Genomic DNA, 16,507 nt, shown 5'->3' with positions numbered 1-16,507 from the left:
CAGTGTGTATTTGTGCAGTGTAAAGCTGAGTGCTGAAAATTCGTATCTGCGCTTTTAAATGCTTCCAATGTTTTCAGTGTTTTCAACGGAATATCCCGCAGTTAACAGAGTGGTGTGTTCAGTGTGTAAACAGCTTAGCATAGAGCAGGAGCAGAGATAGTGTTTGTTCATAACTGTGGCAGTTAATGGTCTAGTTAATAAATCCAGGTAAACTGCAACTGAACAGCGGCATAGCTCGAATTATAAGTATCGAGCCGAGACTCGCAAGAGGAGATGGTCTCGTTCCAATCTCAAACCAGCTCGGGAGTGGTTTATTTGTCGTGAAAATGTGATTCATTCTCTGAACAAAAATGTGATTACTGATTTCACTTTCAATTTTAACCGAACCAAATAGTGCTGGTGTAAAAACACCCTCAAATAAATTATATTTTAGTGTAATATAAATGTGTGTTTAATTTTGCTAAAACTATGTAAACATAAAAACATCTGAAATTAAGAGATTTCCGCTTTCAACACATAATAACACATTGACAAATCAGACAAGAAATAGGTGTACTTTCCCGGTCGTTACGATAGCAAAGACACACCGGCACACACTAAATCAAGCTACCCAATTGACTGGTGCACTATAGATCTCTAAAATATGACGTATTTATTATTTGAATGTTAGTTATCCAAGTATCTTATCTTAACTCTTATCGAATTCTTCTCTGCAGGTCTGGACGTCCCGATGGACCTGATGCTCACCGACTCCACAGATAACACCATCTCTCTGCTGTGGGGGACGGTCCAGGGACCCATAGATCACTACAGGGTGACCTACACCTCCGCCAGCGGCGTGACCACCGAGGTGACGGTGCCCAAAGACCTCAACAGAACCACGCTGAGCGGCCTGGAGCCCGGCACCGAGTACACCATCACCGTCACCGCCCAGAGAGGCAGACAGCAGAGCTCTGCCGCCACCATCGACGCCTTCACAGGTAACCAGCCACCTACCATCCACCCATCCATCCATCCTACACTCTAAAAAACAGAGGTAAGATATGAGTACTTTTTTGTACTCGAAGGTACATTCTTTATAATTGTACCCTCAAAGGTACAATATTGGTCTTTACAGGGTCAGATTTGTTCCCTCTGAAGTACAAAGTCATTTCTAACAGCAATAAGTACAGATTTGTACCATTTAACCAGCCAAAAGGTACATTCAGTATTCTGCATCACTGTACTAATGAACAGTATATATTTAAATTGCACATTTTTTATTTGAAAGCCAGACAATTTTGTATCATCAAGTTTTTGAGCCATTTTTAGTTGATGACAATGTTTATAATCTTTATAATCTATACTGGCACAAAAACCATGGGTACAAAAAAGTACTTTCACTGAAAGGTACTTTTTTGAACCTTAATATAAGGTACAGCCCCAGCGACAAGCTTTGTACTCTTTTAAGTACAAATCTGTACTTATATTTCTTAGAGTGTACCACCACCATGCTTATAATAACCATCCAAACCATCACTGATTGGTGGAAACTTCACACTAGACCTCGAGCAGTTTGGACTGTGTGTCTCTCCACTCTTCCTCCAGACTCTGCTCCTTTAATGTACTTTAAATGAAATGTAACATTTACTGATGATCAGTGATGGTTTGGAGAGTCATGTCTGTCATCTGCTGCTGTTGATCCACTGTGTTTTATTATCAAGTCTAAAGTCAGTGCAGTTTTGTTTTCCCATAAAATCTTACAGCACTTCATATCTTACAGCTTCCCTCTGCTGACTTTTAACTTTATATAGATGTGGATTTCATTTTCCAGCAGGACTTGGCTTGACATTGCCCACACTGCCAAACAAAAGTACCAATTGGTCTTAACATTTAATATATAAAATTCAGATTTTCTGAGACACTGATTTTTACTGGGTTTTCATTGGCTTTAAACCATAATCAACAATCAACAATAAAATACTTAAATAAACAATTAAAATAGATCCCTGTGTTATGTGCAATACATCTATATAATAGAGTACATGAGTTTCACATTTTGAGCTGAATTACTGCAATAAAGTAACTTTAATCTGTATATTAGATTATTTGGGTTCTGGCTTTAAGACTTTAAGTTTCTATTACTCTTTAACTTATCTTTAACTCTGTGGCGTCCTTTAATCTAAATCTTTAACTCTAATAACATTTAGCAGTTTATTTATTTTTTTTATTTGTACATTTTTTACTTTTTTGCTATCTGGACAGGATTATTTTTTTTTAGGCTTTTTTCTCGTTCACATGGCATTGTGGAGTTCAGTAGCTCCTCCATTTCCACTTGCTGTTGTGTTTTTAATGTGGATCTCTATGAAAACCGTGGCGCACCCAAAGTGTAATTACGGTGGACAAATTTAAGCTATTTTATTAAACACGAGGAGACGAAACTCAGAGATGTGAGTCCGGACGGGATTAAAATTAGCGGAGGAGCACGGAGTTCAGAAAAACAGTAACAGTAGAAGAAAAACACAAAAACACAAGAAGAACATGATCGATCTGGACAGGAATAAAATCACAGAGGACGCTCATAAAAAATAAAAGTACCCCAGAACCCCCTGAGAAACTAATCCTCTCTGGATAGGGCTTAAAAGTTCACTGATCATCTATGAAAAATTAAACGTTAAACTAAATATAATTCAGGGTTATAATTTGTTCTGTTGTTTATTTGATCTGTGTAATTTTACCTGTATTCACCTGATTTTTTTTTCTTGGCATTTCCGTCCTGTTCATTCTTCTGATTGGTTCTTCCACCATCTGGCTCTGCTTCTCTTTAACTCATCTGTAAATTCTCTCGCTCTGATTCCTGGTTTATCCGACAGAAGTTTCTGTTTCCTCTGCTCATCATCGACTCAGACTCTTCTCCTGATTCCTCTCTTTTTCTGGCGTCGCTGCAAAGACTTCAACATTTTTATCAACATTAATTCGTTCTTTCTTTCTCGTCATCCCACGTCATTCCATCCTCTGCTTTCACACTTTCACAAGTTCCTCATTCGCTCAGAGAAAGAGAGAGATGCTGCATTCTCTCCTCCGTATCATTCGCTCCTCATCCTGACTCATCTTGCTGCTGCTTCTGCTGCTTCTCTCAGAGAGTTCTCACATCAGCCAAAAGTTCCTCCTCCTCCTCCTCCCAGCAGCAGGAGGATCTCTGAAGACCTGCTGCCGTCCTGTAGATCACTGTGAACTTCTGAACCAGCTCTGGGTCTGAGACGAGTCTGTGAAATTAAAAATATTACATTAGAAACAAAAATCTATCAAGCAACATCATCAAACCAATAAACTTTATTAAGTTTTAAGAGTTCAGAAATCAATATTTGGTGGAATAATCCTTGTTTTAAATCACAGTTTCAGTTTTCATGCATCTTGTGATCATCCATCTTCCTCTTGATTATATTCCAGAGGTTTTTAATTTGGTAAAATCAAAGAAACTCATCATTTTTAAGTGCTCTCTTATTTCAGTGCTGACTGACAATATATAAATAATATGTAATAAATTAACAAAAATATTTGTACAACATATTTTGTACAACGTAAATTAGACCAACTCAAAAACATACAGTGCATTTTTAAGTTGGTGAGACTTAATATTTTAATTTGTTTTATTCATATGAAAAATAATTATTATATATAACTATAACTATAGTTTTCACAAAAGTTAGCAGAAGTTGTTAGCTCAGTAAGTCAATTTATTGACTTTTATAGTGAATATCTGTGATATTTCTCCACAATCACAGACGTCTCAGACTCAGATCTTCGTGTTCAGGTGATCTGATTGGCTGCAGTCGGGTCTAAAGCTCAGAAGTCACTGGTTGATGATTGGTTTTCAGGATTTCGTCCGGTGACTCAGCTGTATTTCTCGGACGTGACGGCGGACTCTGTGGGCGTGTCGTGGAGCTCCCCGGCTCCGCCCGCCGACGCCTTCAGACTCACCTACAGCAGCCTGGACTCCGGAGACGAGTCTGAGCTGCTTCTGCACGGCTCCAAAACCCGCGCCGTCCTCACCGGCCTGCTACCCTCCCGACAGTACATCGTTACGCTCATTACCGTCCACGGAGACTCCGCCTCCGACCGCATCGCCAGCCTGGTCGTCACAGGTACCGCTGATACCGCCGTCCTGCAATCAGCTTATTATTCTGCACAATGTATCTTTCATTTCAAGGCAAAGCAATGGAGATTTATTTTTGTGCTTTAAATTATGTTTTTTTTGGAATATTAAATTACGTTATTTCGGTGGTGTTTCACCTATGACCTAGACACTTGGGAGCTTGGTGAAACTCACTTTTTAACCATGCTTTTACTCACCAATTTTATTAATGCAGTTGTACAGGACCAAGTCTGTGAAATAGTGTGTGTTAAGGTCAGTATCAAGCCAGGCCTCAGAAGAAAAAGAAGAAATGGACAGAACAACTGGTGCTTCAAGTCTATTCAAGTTTAAGTGAAAAACTACTGTTTCAACTGGGTTAATGTGCTATTTTCAAGGTTGTATACTTTAAGAACAGGTTCAGTTGGTATAGTCTGAGTTCCACAACGGTCTACACATTGCCTTGGAATCGAGAGATTGAGATTGCCCTCTCGCCCACCCTTACTTTTTGTTGACTTATATTTTTATAGATAACAGTATTATTATAACAGTAATAACAAATGAAAAAAGTTTAGCAAATGTATTTGATCTTTCTATGTAAAGAACTCTATAAGAAACTTTACTAGGCAATAATATTATGAAAATTTAATTTGTACTGTTGAATTTTCATGAAAACATTGAAATATCTGTAAAAACACTTTGAAAAACAATAAACTCACACTCCATTACCAGGATGCAGCAACAGAGGAAGAACTGAAATTGGAGGTGGAGAGAGGGTAGAGTGAGAGTGACATGAGGAGTTGTTGGGAAAAATTTCTACTGCAGAGTTCAGCCAGTAGAAGATTGAAGGAGAGGGATGCTCACAGTAAAAAATGCTCATTTTGACCAGAGAAAAGTAACTGTAGATTAATAATTGTGTTTAATAATGAATGAATTTATTACAGCTCATTAGGATTCCTGCACACCGCTGCATCTCTGTTCTTCTCCAGACTTTTGTGTGGTAATTAATGCAGCCGTGTGTAATCCTCTCATAATTACATCCATCACAGTGTGAGGAAAAGTGTGGAGCTGAATCACCAGCAGCTCCAACCCGGCGTCTCCATCACCCAGCAGATACCTGATTACCCACTCTCACTGATTGATGACTGTGATGAGTAATTGTGACGATTGTGATGACTGTAATGATTGTGATGGTTGTGATGACTGTGATTATGATGACTGTGATGATTATGCTGATGGTGAGGTTTGTGATAACTGTGATTATTGTGATGACTGCAATGATTGTGATTGTGATGCCTGTGATGGTTGTGATTATGATATGTGTGGTGACCGTGATGGTTGAGATGATTGCGGTGATTGTGATGACTGTGATGCCTGTAATGGTTGTGATGACTGTGATTGCTGTGATTGTAATGACTATGATGATTGTGATGGTTGTTATTTTGACTGTGATGATTTTAACTGTTGCTGTGATTATTGTTATAATTGTGATAATGCCCAGGTCTGAAGGTGATTAGTAGTGTTGCATGTAGAGTGAGGGAGGAGGTACCATTATCCCTTCAGCTGTAATGATTTGATGACTGTGATGATTGTGATTATTGTGATGATGTCTGAAGGGTCTGAAGGTGATTAGTAGTGATGTGTGAGTGAGGGAGGAGGAAGCGTTAGCTCTTCAGTTGTAATGATTGTGATGGCTGTGATGATTGTGATTATTGTGATTATATCTGAAGCGTTTGTAGGTGATTAGTAATGCTGTGTGAGTGAGGGGGAGGAGCCGTTAATTCTTCAGCTGTGATGATTGTGATGACTGATGATTGTTACGGTGATTATTGTGATTATTGTGATAATGTGCGAGTGCTGTGTGAGTGAGGGGGGAGGAGCCGTTAATTCTTCAGCTGTGATGATTGTGATGACTGATGATTGTTACGGTGATTATTGTGATTAATGTGATAATGTGAGAGTGCTGTGTGAGTGAGGGGGAGGAGCCGTTAGCTCTTCAGCTGTGATGATTGTGATGACTGATGATTGTTACGGTGATTATTGTGATAATGTGCGAGTGCTGTGTGAGTGAGGGGGGAGGAGCCGTTAGCTCTTCAGCTGTGATGATTGTGACGACTGATGATTGTTGCGGTGATTATTGTGATTATTGTGATAATGTGCGAGTGCTGTGTGAGGGAGGGGGGAGGAGCCGTTAGCTCTTCAGCTGTGATGATTGTGATGACTGATGATTGTTGCGGTGATTATTGTGATTATTGTGATAATGTGCGAGTGCTGTGTGAGGGAGGGGGGAGGAGCCGTTAGCTCTTCAGCTGTAATAAAGCAGTAAACAGGTTTGTCTGTGTTTAGAGCTGCTGTTTATTCAGCACTTTTCCTTTTGTTCTCTTCCTCCATTGTTTCAGTTCTGCATTATGCAGATGTTGAGAGTGAAGCTGATGTTTCAGGGGTTTGAGGAGATGCAGGGTGTTTAGAACCTGTCTAAAAACACGGTTCTCCGCTCCCCATCACTCCACTGAGTAAACATCATTTAAATACTGAGGATGCTTTCCAGGCCTTTACTGGAGCTCAGCTGAATGAATAATGATTTAAGACACGCATATATGAATAATCACGACTCATTTAGCGTGGAGCGTTTTTATTCCGGAAGCTTTTAAAGCAGGCCCGGCGACTGCTTTACGATTTGCCACCTCTACTCTGTGAATTGAATGCATTAGTCTAATGAATATGCGCGGGTGTGGACGGCTTTATGTCTGTTTTAATGGTTTCGGTCTTCATTAATGTCAAGAGTCAATATATTTATTTCTCTTACAGACTTTTAAAAGGCAAAAACCTCACAGTGTTCCTGATGGAGCATAAAATCGTTCACAAGTTACCTTTACCTCACTAACACTCAGAAAACAATTCACAAAAGGTTTTCTGATAAACAACATAATGCATATAAACCTCATAATGCTTAACGGTGTTTTTGAGTATGTGGGCCTTGTTTTTGGAGCACTGTTAATACATATGTGAGATAAAAAGAGAATGTCTCAAATCGCCAAACAGTTTACACAGTTTTTACTCAAATTTTCATAGAGAACAGTATGTCAAAAAATATCTAAGAATTTAAGTAAGTGTATTTTACCTTTCTAAAGACACTCAGGAATTCCTCAGGGATCTCTTCACACATAAACATAATCCATATATGGTTAAAAAGGGCGGAGCTTATTCTTTCTAAAAATAATGATCACATCCCAGTGCAGTAAAGCTAAATCTACAAGAAACCCATTGAGAGAAAAACAATCTCCTTCCCCAACCAATATTATTTACCTTTAGTGCTTCAAACATATTTATATGATGTTTAAACCAAATAATATCAGTAAATAAAGTCTCAAAAGTGTGAAACTACCTGCTTTACTCAAACTAAAGCTAGGTATGGTGTGCGCACTACTTTATATAGTTTTTAATATTTTCACTTATTGCACACTAAACTAAAATTGTATTTATGACTTAAAAGTTTATGTTTTTGTATATATTGTAGTTTTCTTTGTGTGTCCTTATACACAAAATTTTCTACATGTATCCTAGAGGTGTGATTATTGATTATCAAGAAAAATAAATAAATCCACCTGATGCTGTTTCTCCATGTATTTTGTCAAAGTAATAATTAATAATCCATATAATGAACTCAAATCATCAATATTCTTATGATTTATAACTCAAACACTCTAGTCTAAACATTTTTGAAAAGATTAGATCTTAGGTGGGAATATATTTAAAGTCTATACATTCAAAAATAAATAATAAAAAAAAAAAACATGCGCTTGGTAAAATTTTTAGCAAAACATGGAAAATATAACAATTCTGCTTCCTTTTACATTTTAAATGATGATATTTTTGAGCAGCCGTATGTCTTCTGGAGTAAAAGAGATCAGGGCATGTGTCTGTCTGATATAATTACTGTGTTATAACACCTGAAAGAGGAACTGAAAACAAAAACGGAGAAAAACACAACAAAACAGTCTAGAGTTGAAAGGGTTAATTGGTGATCTGTGTGTTCTGCAGGTATGGATCCTCCGAGAGAGATAACGGTGTCGTACGTCACAGAAGACTCAGTGACCATATCCTGGATCCAGCCTCTCGCTCCATTCAATTACTACAAGATGTCGTACCAGTCTGCTAAAGGTACGTCCAGGTCCAGTATAACCCCGCTGTGAGCTCCTGCAGATCCTCTGAAGCTGCTGTATCTGTGCTGTTTCAGGTCGAGTGGACAGCGTGGTCATAGACAAGGAGGCGAGTAACTACACCCTGACCAGCCTCCACCCGGCGACAGAATACGAGATACAGCTGAACGCGGTTCGAGGAAGCCAGGAGAGCAGAGTCATCAGCACCAGCGTCTTCACAGGTACTGACCCACCCTTCTCTAACAGTTAAAAACACACATCTTCTGAACGTTCACTTATTTCTCACCGTGAAATCATGTTTAACTTGGGGATGCTACTTAATAAAACACTTATTAAAACCTGCAGTGAAGAATTAAAGAATGGAGGGATGATAAAATGTGTGAAATTCTTAAGGACTGTACGAGCTTTACTCAAACTGACTTTTTCTGAACTAAATCCTTCACCTTTCAGATAACTTTCCCCATATTACTCGGGTTATAGCGTTTGAAAGGTGGCGTGAGGTAGAGTAAGGTTAAGTGAGGCACAGTGAGGATAGAGTGAGGATAGAGGGACAGAGCAAAATAGAGTATAATGAGGATAGAGTGACGTAGAGTAAGATGGAGTAAAGTAGCAAAAGTTTAGAGTGAGGTAGAGTAAGTTTAGGGTAAGGTAGAGTAAAGTAGAGTGAGTTTAGAATAAGGTAGAGTGAGGTAGAGGGACCGAGCGAGATTGATTGTAAGGTTGCTTAAAGTACAATGAGTTTAGAGTAAAGTACAGTGGGTTTGGAGTGTAGTAGAGTGAGGTTGAGTGAGTTTAGAGTAAGGTAGAGTAAAGTAGAGTGAGGTAGAGTGAGTTTAGAGTAAGGTAAGGTAAAGTAGAGTGAGGTAGAGTGAGTTACAGTGAGTTTAGAGTAAGGTAGAGTGAGGTAGAGTGAGTTTAGAGTAAGGTAAGGTAAAGTAGAGTGAGGTAGAGTGAGTTACAGTGAGTTTAGAGTAAGGTAGAGTGAGGTAGAGTGAGTTACAGTGAGTTTAGAGTAAGGTAGAGTGAGGTAGAGTGAGTTTAGAGTAAGGTAAGGTAAAGTAGAGTGAGGTAGAGTGAGTTACAGTGAGTTTAGAGTAAGGTAGAGTGAGGTAGAGTGAGTTTAGAGTAAGGTAGAGTGAGGTAGAGTGAGTTTAGAGTAAGGTAGAGTGAGGTAGAGTGAGTTACAGTGAGTTTAGAGTAAGGTAGAGTGAGGTAGAGTGAGTTACAGTGAGTTTAGAGTAAGGTAGAGGGACAGAGGGAGATAGAGTAAGGTTGAATGAAGTACAGTGAGTTTAGAGGAGTAAAGTAGAGGGAGATAGAGTGAAGTAGAGTGAAGTAGAGTGAGTTTAGAGTAAGGTAGAGTGAGGTAGAGTAAAGTAGAGTGAGGTAGAGTGAAGTAGAGTAAGGTAGAGTGAGGTATTTAAAACTGCAGTGAACATATGTAAATGTATAATAGTGATAATCTCATATAGATGGTCTGTATTGTTAGACCTGCAGTACGATAAAGGGATTTATAACTATATAAGGGTTTATCACTTTACCTGAACCGACTCTGCTGGACTAAATCCTTAATCTCTCAGATACCCGTCCCCATATTTCTGGGGTTATAGGGTTATGAGCGTAGCACTAGAGGAGCGCGGCGTGAGCGGCAGTATTACTGAAGGTACTCTGAAACTCTAACGTATATTCTGATCACACTCCGTTTGTCACAGCCATTTAATTTCATATGGAAAGCGTGCGGCTGTTCGGTTCCTAGCAGGAAAGTGATGCGCATCATTTGCTCTGAGATGAGTATCATCTTTCACCCAGCCCTCTGAGAGCCAGCCAGTCACCCAGCACCAGCAGAAATTGAAATTTACTAATGAAATCTGTGATCAGAGGGGAAATCAACACGTCTGCGTTTAAGCTTCACTTCCTGAGTGAAAGCCTATCACTTTTCCTCTGTTCCAGAGCCGTTCGTTTATACTGAGAACGCTTCACAGCTTACTGTGGAGGTATAACCTTAACTGTTTAAACTTTTTTAAGCAGTTCTTGACCTGCAAATATTTATATCAGCAAAAAATTAAAAGACAAAATAAGAACTATGTTTTAAATTTGAATATTTTGATTACACTGTGTTTACTCACTCACTGTTTCATTCACCTGACCATCAAACTCAAAGTAGAATTATTATGCAAAGAAATTGATATAACAAAAAAATAATATACTATCATATATTTTGTGTTCTGCTTAAGTTGGGGTAGATTATATTAATTATGTAGTGTATAGTACTTAAGAAAAATCATTTTGTAAATAAATTATATAATGTACATTCAGAAAAATCTTAATTTAAAACATATATGTATATGTACAGTATATACACTTAAACTTAAAAATGATGAGATGGATGATCACAAACCATCAAACCACCAAACTGAACTGCTTGAATTTTTGCACCAGGAGTAAAGCAGCATAAAGTTATCCAAAAGCAGTGTGTAAGACTGGTGGAGGAGAACATGATGCCAAGATGCTTGAAAAAAAAAACTGTGATTAAAAACCAACCAGGGTTATTCTACCAATTATTGATTATTTCTGAACTCTTAAAACTTTATAAATATGAACTTGTTTTCTTTGCATTATTTGAGGTCTGAAAGCTCTGCATCTTTTTTGTTAGTTCAGCCATTTCTCATTTTCTGTAAATAAATGCTCTAAATGAGAATATTTTTATTTGGAATTTGGGAGAAATGTTGTCTGTAGTTTATAGAATAAAACAACAATGTTCATTTTACTCAAACATAAACCTATAAATAGCAAAATCAGAGAAACTGATTCAGAAACTGAAGGGCTCTCTTTATTTTTTACACAGCTTTATATATAATGTGTTGAGTGTTGAATAACAGGGTTTAAGGAGAAAAACAACCATACAAAAATACATCTTACCTAACTTAACTTCTTCCACTGTATTATTTTAATGTGGAAGTTTATCTTAAAGCATCGTCTCTCTTCATTAGAATTCACTGAGCGGCAGCAGTTTTTCTCATGGCGGTTTGAAATCATAAGATGTCCCACATTTAGCTAATAGCACAACAGGGTTAAAGCAGTTCAGACCAGGAGAGCGTCTCAGAAACAGGGGAGGTGCTCATTAAACTAGCGCTGCAGTCTGCAGAGCTTCATCTGAGCTCCGAGTCGTACGAGGAAACAGAACCACAGATCTGCCTAATGGGCCCAGAACAGAACCACCGCTGGATCCTCCGCTGGGAAAAGTGCTGGATGAAGGAAAAAGAGTTAAAAGATTAAAACAGTCAGAAAAGCATCGCTTCAGGATAAGCTATAAAGCAGCGTTTGCAGATTTGTTGTGCTTTTCTTTGCTTTTCTGGAGTTTTTATCTATCAATGGCCGTCACGATGCTCATCGCTGTCTTACACCCTACCAACAGTCTATTTTTTTACAATTTCAAGCTGCGTCGTTTAAATAGCAGCAGAGCTTCTGAATATATCACTGATGGGCGTTCTGGAAATGAGGTGTGTTCAGGTACATTTCTGGAGTTTTGCTTGGTTTATCTTGGTAACAGAAAACACAGGAGCTCCACTGACTGAATACAACCTAGACAGACGCCAACAGTCAGATGTTCATCGCTATCTTGGCAACATTTACATCAACAATAAACAGAATAGTAAATAAAATAACATTGCTGTTCCCGTAAATGAGCTGCTGGAGCTCCTTCACAGCGTCAACCAGCAGCTCAGTTTCCTCTGCTGAGAAGAGTTTGTTGAACACGTCCAGGTAGCTGCACCGTCACAATAGCTCTTAAAGTGACACGCTGATTGGTTTATTTCACGTCACGCCCAAAACTAACCAACCTTTGATTAATTAAGAGAGAACTCGGTTCTGATACATCAGCTCACAGATGCAGCCTTGTGCTGATCCACATCACCCTAGGAGTGATGAGGGGAAAGAGCAAAAGAGCGCCATCTACTGTACTGTACCCACCCAGAGAGAGAGAGCAAGACCAGCCAATTGTACTCTCTCAGGGCTCCGGCAGCTGATGGCAAGCTACATGAATTAGATTCGAATTGGCAATCTCCTGAACCAAAGACTTTATTATGAGACACATGAACACAGTAGAGATGCTGAAGTTTATAGAACACTGGATTGAAAGGAAGAGGAACTTCAGGTCTGGATAATTTTCTGTGATTTTTATGTACCGAAGTTGTAATGGAGAGCTCAGTGGCCGGCCCTTCACCCGGCAGTACAGAAATATTTTCTTCTTTATTGCTCCTGTTATAATTATGTAATCGGCCCTTTAGCTGAATCGGCCAAGTGATTTGAAAAGGTGGCATTTTTCTACCGGTAGATGGAAGAGAATCAGGAAACTGAGCCAAAACTACAACAAAAAAATAAAACCCTTCTCATTATCCACTTCCACGCAGCTCATTCGGGAGTGAGGAGCACATTTGACTGTATAATTTTCCTCCCATTCTCAGCTAATTAAGGAAATAGTGATCTTCTCCAGGCAGATCATCAAAACAAATTAGCTTCAACCTGCAGAGACGAGTTATTTTTACACCTTCTCTAAAAAAAAAATCTCTCACAAACACAATCAAAGGGAAACACTGAACTGCTGCCAGTCACTCAGCGCTCGGCTGCTCAGGGTGTGTGTGTAAGTGTGTGTGTGTGTGTGTAGTAAACTATACTAAAACGTCTTTATTTCCTCAGCGATGGACATGCCGATGGAGCTGACCGCCCTGAACGTCACCCCCCAGGGGGCGCTGCTGCGCTGGACCCCACCGCTCTCCAGTGTCGACAACTACGTCCTTACACTAACCCGTAACCAGGGTACGAACACACCACCACCCACAGAGAGAGAGAGAGAAGGATGGAGATTGAGAGTGTAATAAACAGAGTGTGAGGAAAACAGGGAGAGAGAGAAGGGGAAAAAAGAATGTGAAAGAAAGAAGGTATGAGAGACAGAGAAATAGAAAAAGATAAATAGGGAGAGAACAAGAGCGAAAGAGAGGGAGAGAGAGGACATAAGAGAGAGATAGAGAGAAAGAAAGAGAGAGAATGAGAGGTAGAGAGGGATGGAGGGAGAGACTGAGAGATAGAGAGAGATAAAGAGGGAGAGAGAGAGAAGGAGAAAGAGAGAGCAAAAAAAGAGAGAGCAAAGGAATGAGTGAGTAACAGAGATATAAAAAGGGAAAGAGAGAGAAAAGTAGAGAGAGAGTGTAAGAAAGAGTGAGTGACAGAGAGTTAGAGAGAGATAAAAAGGGAAAAAGAGGGAAAAGGAGAGAGCGAAAGAAAGAAAGAGAGTGTGAGAGAGAGATAAAAAGATTAAGTGAGAGACAGATAGAGCTAAAAGGAAGAGAGAGAGAGAGAGAGAAAGAGAGTGTGAGAGACATAGAGAGAGAGCGAAAGCAAGAGTGAGTGACAGACAAGATAGAGCGGGATAAAAAGTGAAAGAGGGATAGAAAGAGAGTGCAAGAGGGAATGATGAGCTAGTGACGCTCTGATTGGTTTATTTCATGTTACGCACAAAATTAACCACACCCATTACTAATTAAGAGAATTAAGAGTACATGACTTTTGCTCATTTCGAGCAGCTCAAGGTGTACTTTTCCCGTCGTTACGATAGCAAAGATACACTGACATACGCCCATAAATGAAGCTGTACTGTGTGCGGTTGACAGCTCGCCTATAGATCACTGAAATAGGACCCACTGTGAGTTATAAGTGTATACAGTGATGTTTAGGTGTAGGAGAGTTTAACAGGTTGCTAAGCATTTAGCACTAAAACATTTTTTAAAACCTATTAGCCCCAATTAGCAGTATACGATTAGCATGAAGCCAACTGTGGGGAACTGTTGTTGATCTGTGATTGGTTGAGCTGGTTGTATACTGATATTTAACGGCTCTTTCTCTCCCCTGACTGCAGTAACAGCGGATACGGTGCTGGTAGACGGGAATAAACAGGATTATCAGCTGAGTCAGCTGGTTCCCAGTACTGCTTACTCAGTGGCTCTCTACGCCACCAAGGGCCCTCTCACCAGCGGCACCGTCATCTCCAACTTCGTCACGCGTAAGTAAAGCGCCTCCAGCTGTATCTCTGAGTTATTAATACTACGACTCGTATTTCAGCTGCTGCTGCTGTAAACTGTTGGGTAAATCGTATTAAAATAATATAAAAGCAGGAGCCTGAGTGCAAAAATAAAGGAAATTTCTTAATGCAGGTAATTGCTGGAGATAAAATTGCTCTCCTGAAGTTCTGTTCTGTACTGAAGTGCCCATAATCTCATTTTTTCTCTCAGTTTTTTTCCTCCGGTCTTTTAGTTTTACTTTTAAGATTTAACAGATTAAACAACATAAACCGGATTAATCACAATTTTTAATAACTCCTTTTTTTAATTTTTGGTAGGGGAAAAAGCAATCAGTGCGTGTACAGTGGCAAGAATAAACTTTAAAAATGTTATCGAAATATTATTAAATTATTGAATCTACACTGAGATATTATGAGAACAGTCATAACACTGTTATTAATGAATTATTATTGATTAATCATGAATAATCAGAAGATTTTGTCCTATTGTTTAATATACAATTGATTTTAGCTATCTCCTCGAAAAAGTTTCTCCATATATCCAAAAAGGCCATCACTCCACAAAAAAAGCCTTTTTATGGGTATATTTGCAATGAAATTTGGGAAAACAGGTTGTGGGAAAAGCAACCAAAATTTCCTTCCTCGTGTCCGACTGCCTTAAAGTTTTCTGTGGTATCCGAGCGCACTTTCATTATGTAAATTAAATTTTCTTGCATGCTGTGTTCTATACCTGGCAACTCTGCGTGTGGAAATGGGACTGGGGTAATGGCAGTGGGCAGATTAAGTACCAGTACCTCGTTAAATCCGATAAAAAAACAATAAACAGTAAGCAACACCAGCTCTCTAACAGTATTTAGTGGTTAGTGAATGCTTGTTACCCGTTGATGAGTTGTGTTGTCGTGGTTACAGTTTGACTTTACTGTCTCTTCTACGCTACTGGTGGTAATAAATTACCCAGCTATGGCTATCAAACCCCCCTGAAGCTCAGTGATTACCTGTTCAACAGAAAAAAAAGCCAGCTCACGCATTTCCAAGGCTGCATTACACTGTTCTGTTTGCATGTTGTGTTCTATACCTGGCAATCCTGCATGTGGAAATGGGGCTGGGGGAAAGGCAGTGGGCAGATTAACCATTGCTGAGTGATTTCTTAAAACTAAAATTTCGTGTCCAAACAGATCAGGCTTAAAATCGAGCTGAAATCACACAGTGATTCCGCCTGACTTTAAGTTTTCTGTGGTATCTGAGCGTACTTCTCTCTTTTTTAAAGGTTTTCTTCAACAAAAAGAGGAAGAAAAGTTTGGAACAGTAAATAGTTTGAAGCCCTAACCTCCCCTCACGCTCTTCTCCAGGCCTTCATTAGGTGGCTTTGTTTAGAAGAAATTAATTTGCACATAAAAGTGTCACAGGCCATTGGCTGCGCCGCCGTGGCTCTGGCTGGATCTCAGCGCTGGATCGCCTGATAGGGGTTCGCCGGGTTCAGCCGACTTCAAACAGCTTCCTCTCTTTCTCTCTCTCCTCTTTTTCTCCTCCTCCTCCTCCTCTTCATCGTATTTGATGGTGATTTTAATTCAGAAACTGTTATGCTCCAATACCACAGCGAATTTTAGATGCTGCCACGCTCTGATAACACGCAACAATGCTTCATCCCCTGAAATGCGACAGGAAAAAAAATCAAATAAAATATAATAAGAGCGGAATAAACATCCCGGGGCTGTTGTGTGATATACGGACTCTCCTTCTGAGCGAGTCGAGGTGTCAGAAATATGTCATTCTGGCGTTTATGGAGGAGCTTATGAGAGCTTAGCAGATAATTGAGATGAAAATAGAGGAAGATCCTGAGCCTCCCAGTGGAGGACAGCGCTGGCTGGATTACTGTACAGCAGTAATAGTTATGGAGATGGAGCTGCGGGGGGGAATATATGAATAGGTTCTCAGGTAGTGCTCACGCTGTCTCACGCCGTCTCCAGCTGTCGCACGTTGTCCCTTGTGGCCAGATTATTGCAGTTATTAATTTACCGGCTGCACGGCCGTGTATTAAAATCAATTCTTAAAAAAAGTGGTTACTGCTCCTGTAGTAGAAATCAATCCTGTGATTTCTGTAGTTGTACACTTATAATTAGACTAGGACCAATTCTGATCTGTAGGGACGGTTAATATTGTGTC

General features: G+C 39.5%; 1 protein-coding gene across 4 annotated transcripts in view; it reads left to right on the top strand.

Moving 5' to 3' along the window:
• The window catches only part of tnr (tenascin R (restrictin, janusin)), a 164,591-nt gene that overhangs the window by 131,305 nt on the left and 16,779 nt on the right, over positions 1 to 16,507 (top strand). For 3 of the 4 annotated variants that reach the window (XM_022677745.2, XM_022677746.2, XM_022677744.2), the window contains 6 exons: positions 717 to 980; positions 3,858 to 4,124; positions 8,153 to 8,272; positions 8,349 to 8,492; positions 12,967 to 13,086; positions 14,183 to 14,326. In XM_022677745.2, coding sequence (XP_022533466.2) covers positions 717 to 980; positions 3,858 to 4,124; positions 8,153 to 8,272; positions 8,349 to 8,492; positions 12,967 to 13,086; positions 14,183 to 14,326 — 1,059 coding nt within the window. The remainder of the gene's footprint in view (positions 1 to 716; positions 981 to 3,857; positions 4,125 to 8,152; positions 8,273 to 8,348; positions 8,493 to 12,966; positions 13,087 to 14,182; positions 14,327 to 16,507) is intronic. The other variant, XM_022677747.2, reaches the window with a different exon arrangement.

This window comes from Astyanax mexicanus, chromosome 8 (genome assembly GCF_023375975.1).
Source record: "Astyanax mexicanus isolate ESR-SI-001 chromosome 8, AstMex3_surface, whole genome shotgun sequence".
Classification (NCBI taxonomy): domain Eukaryota; kingdom Metazoa; phylum Chordata; class Actinopteri; order Characiformes; family Acestrorhamphidae; genus Astyanax; species Astyanax mexicanus.
This window is presented reverse-complemented; position numbering and strand designations above follow the sequence as displayed.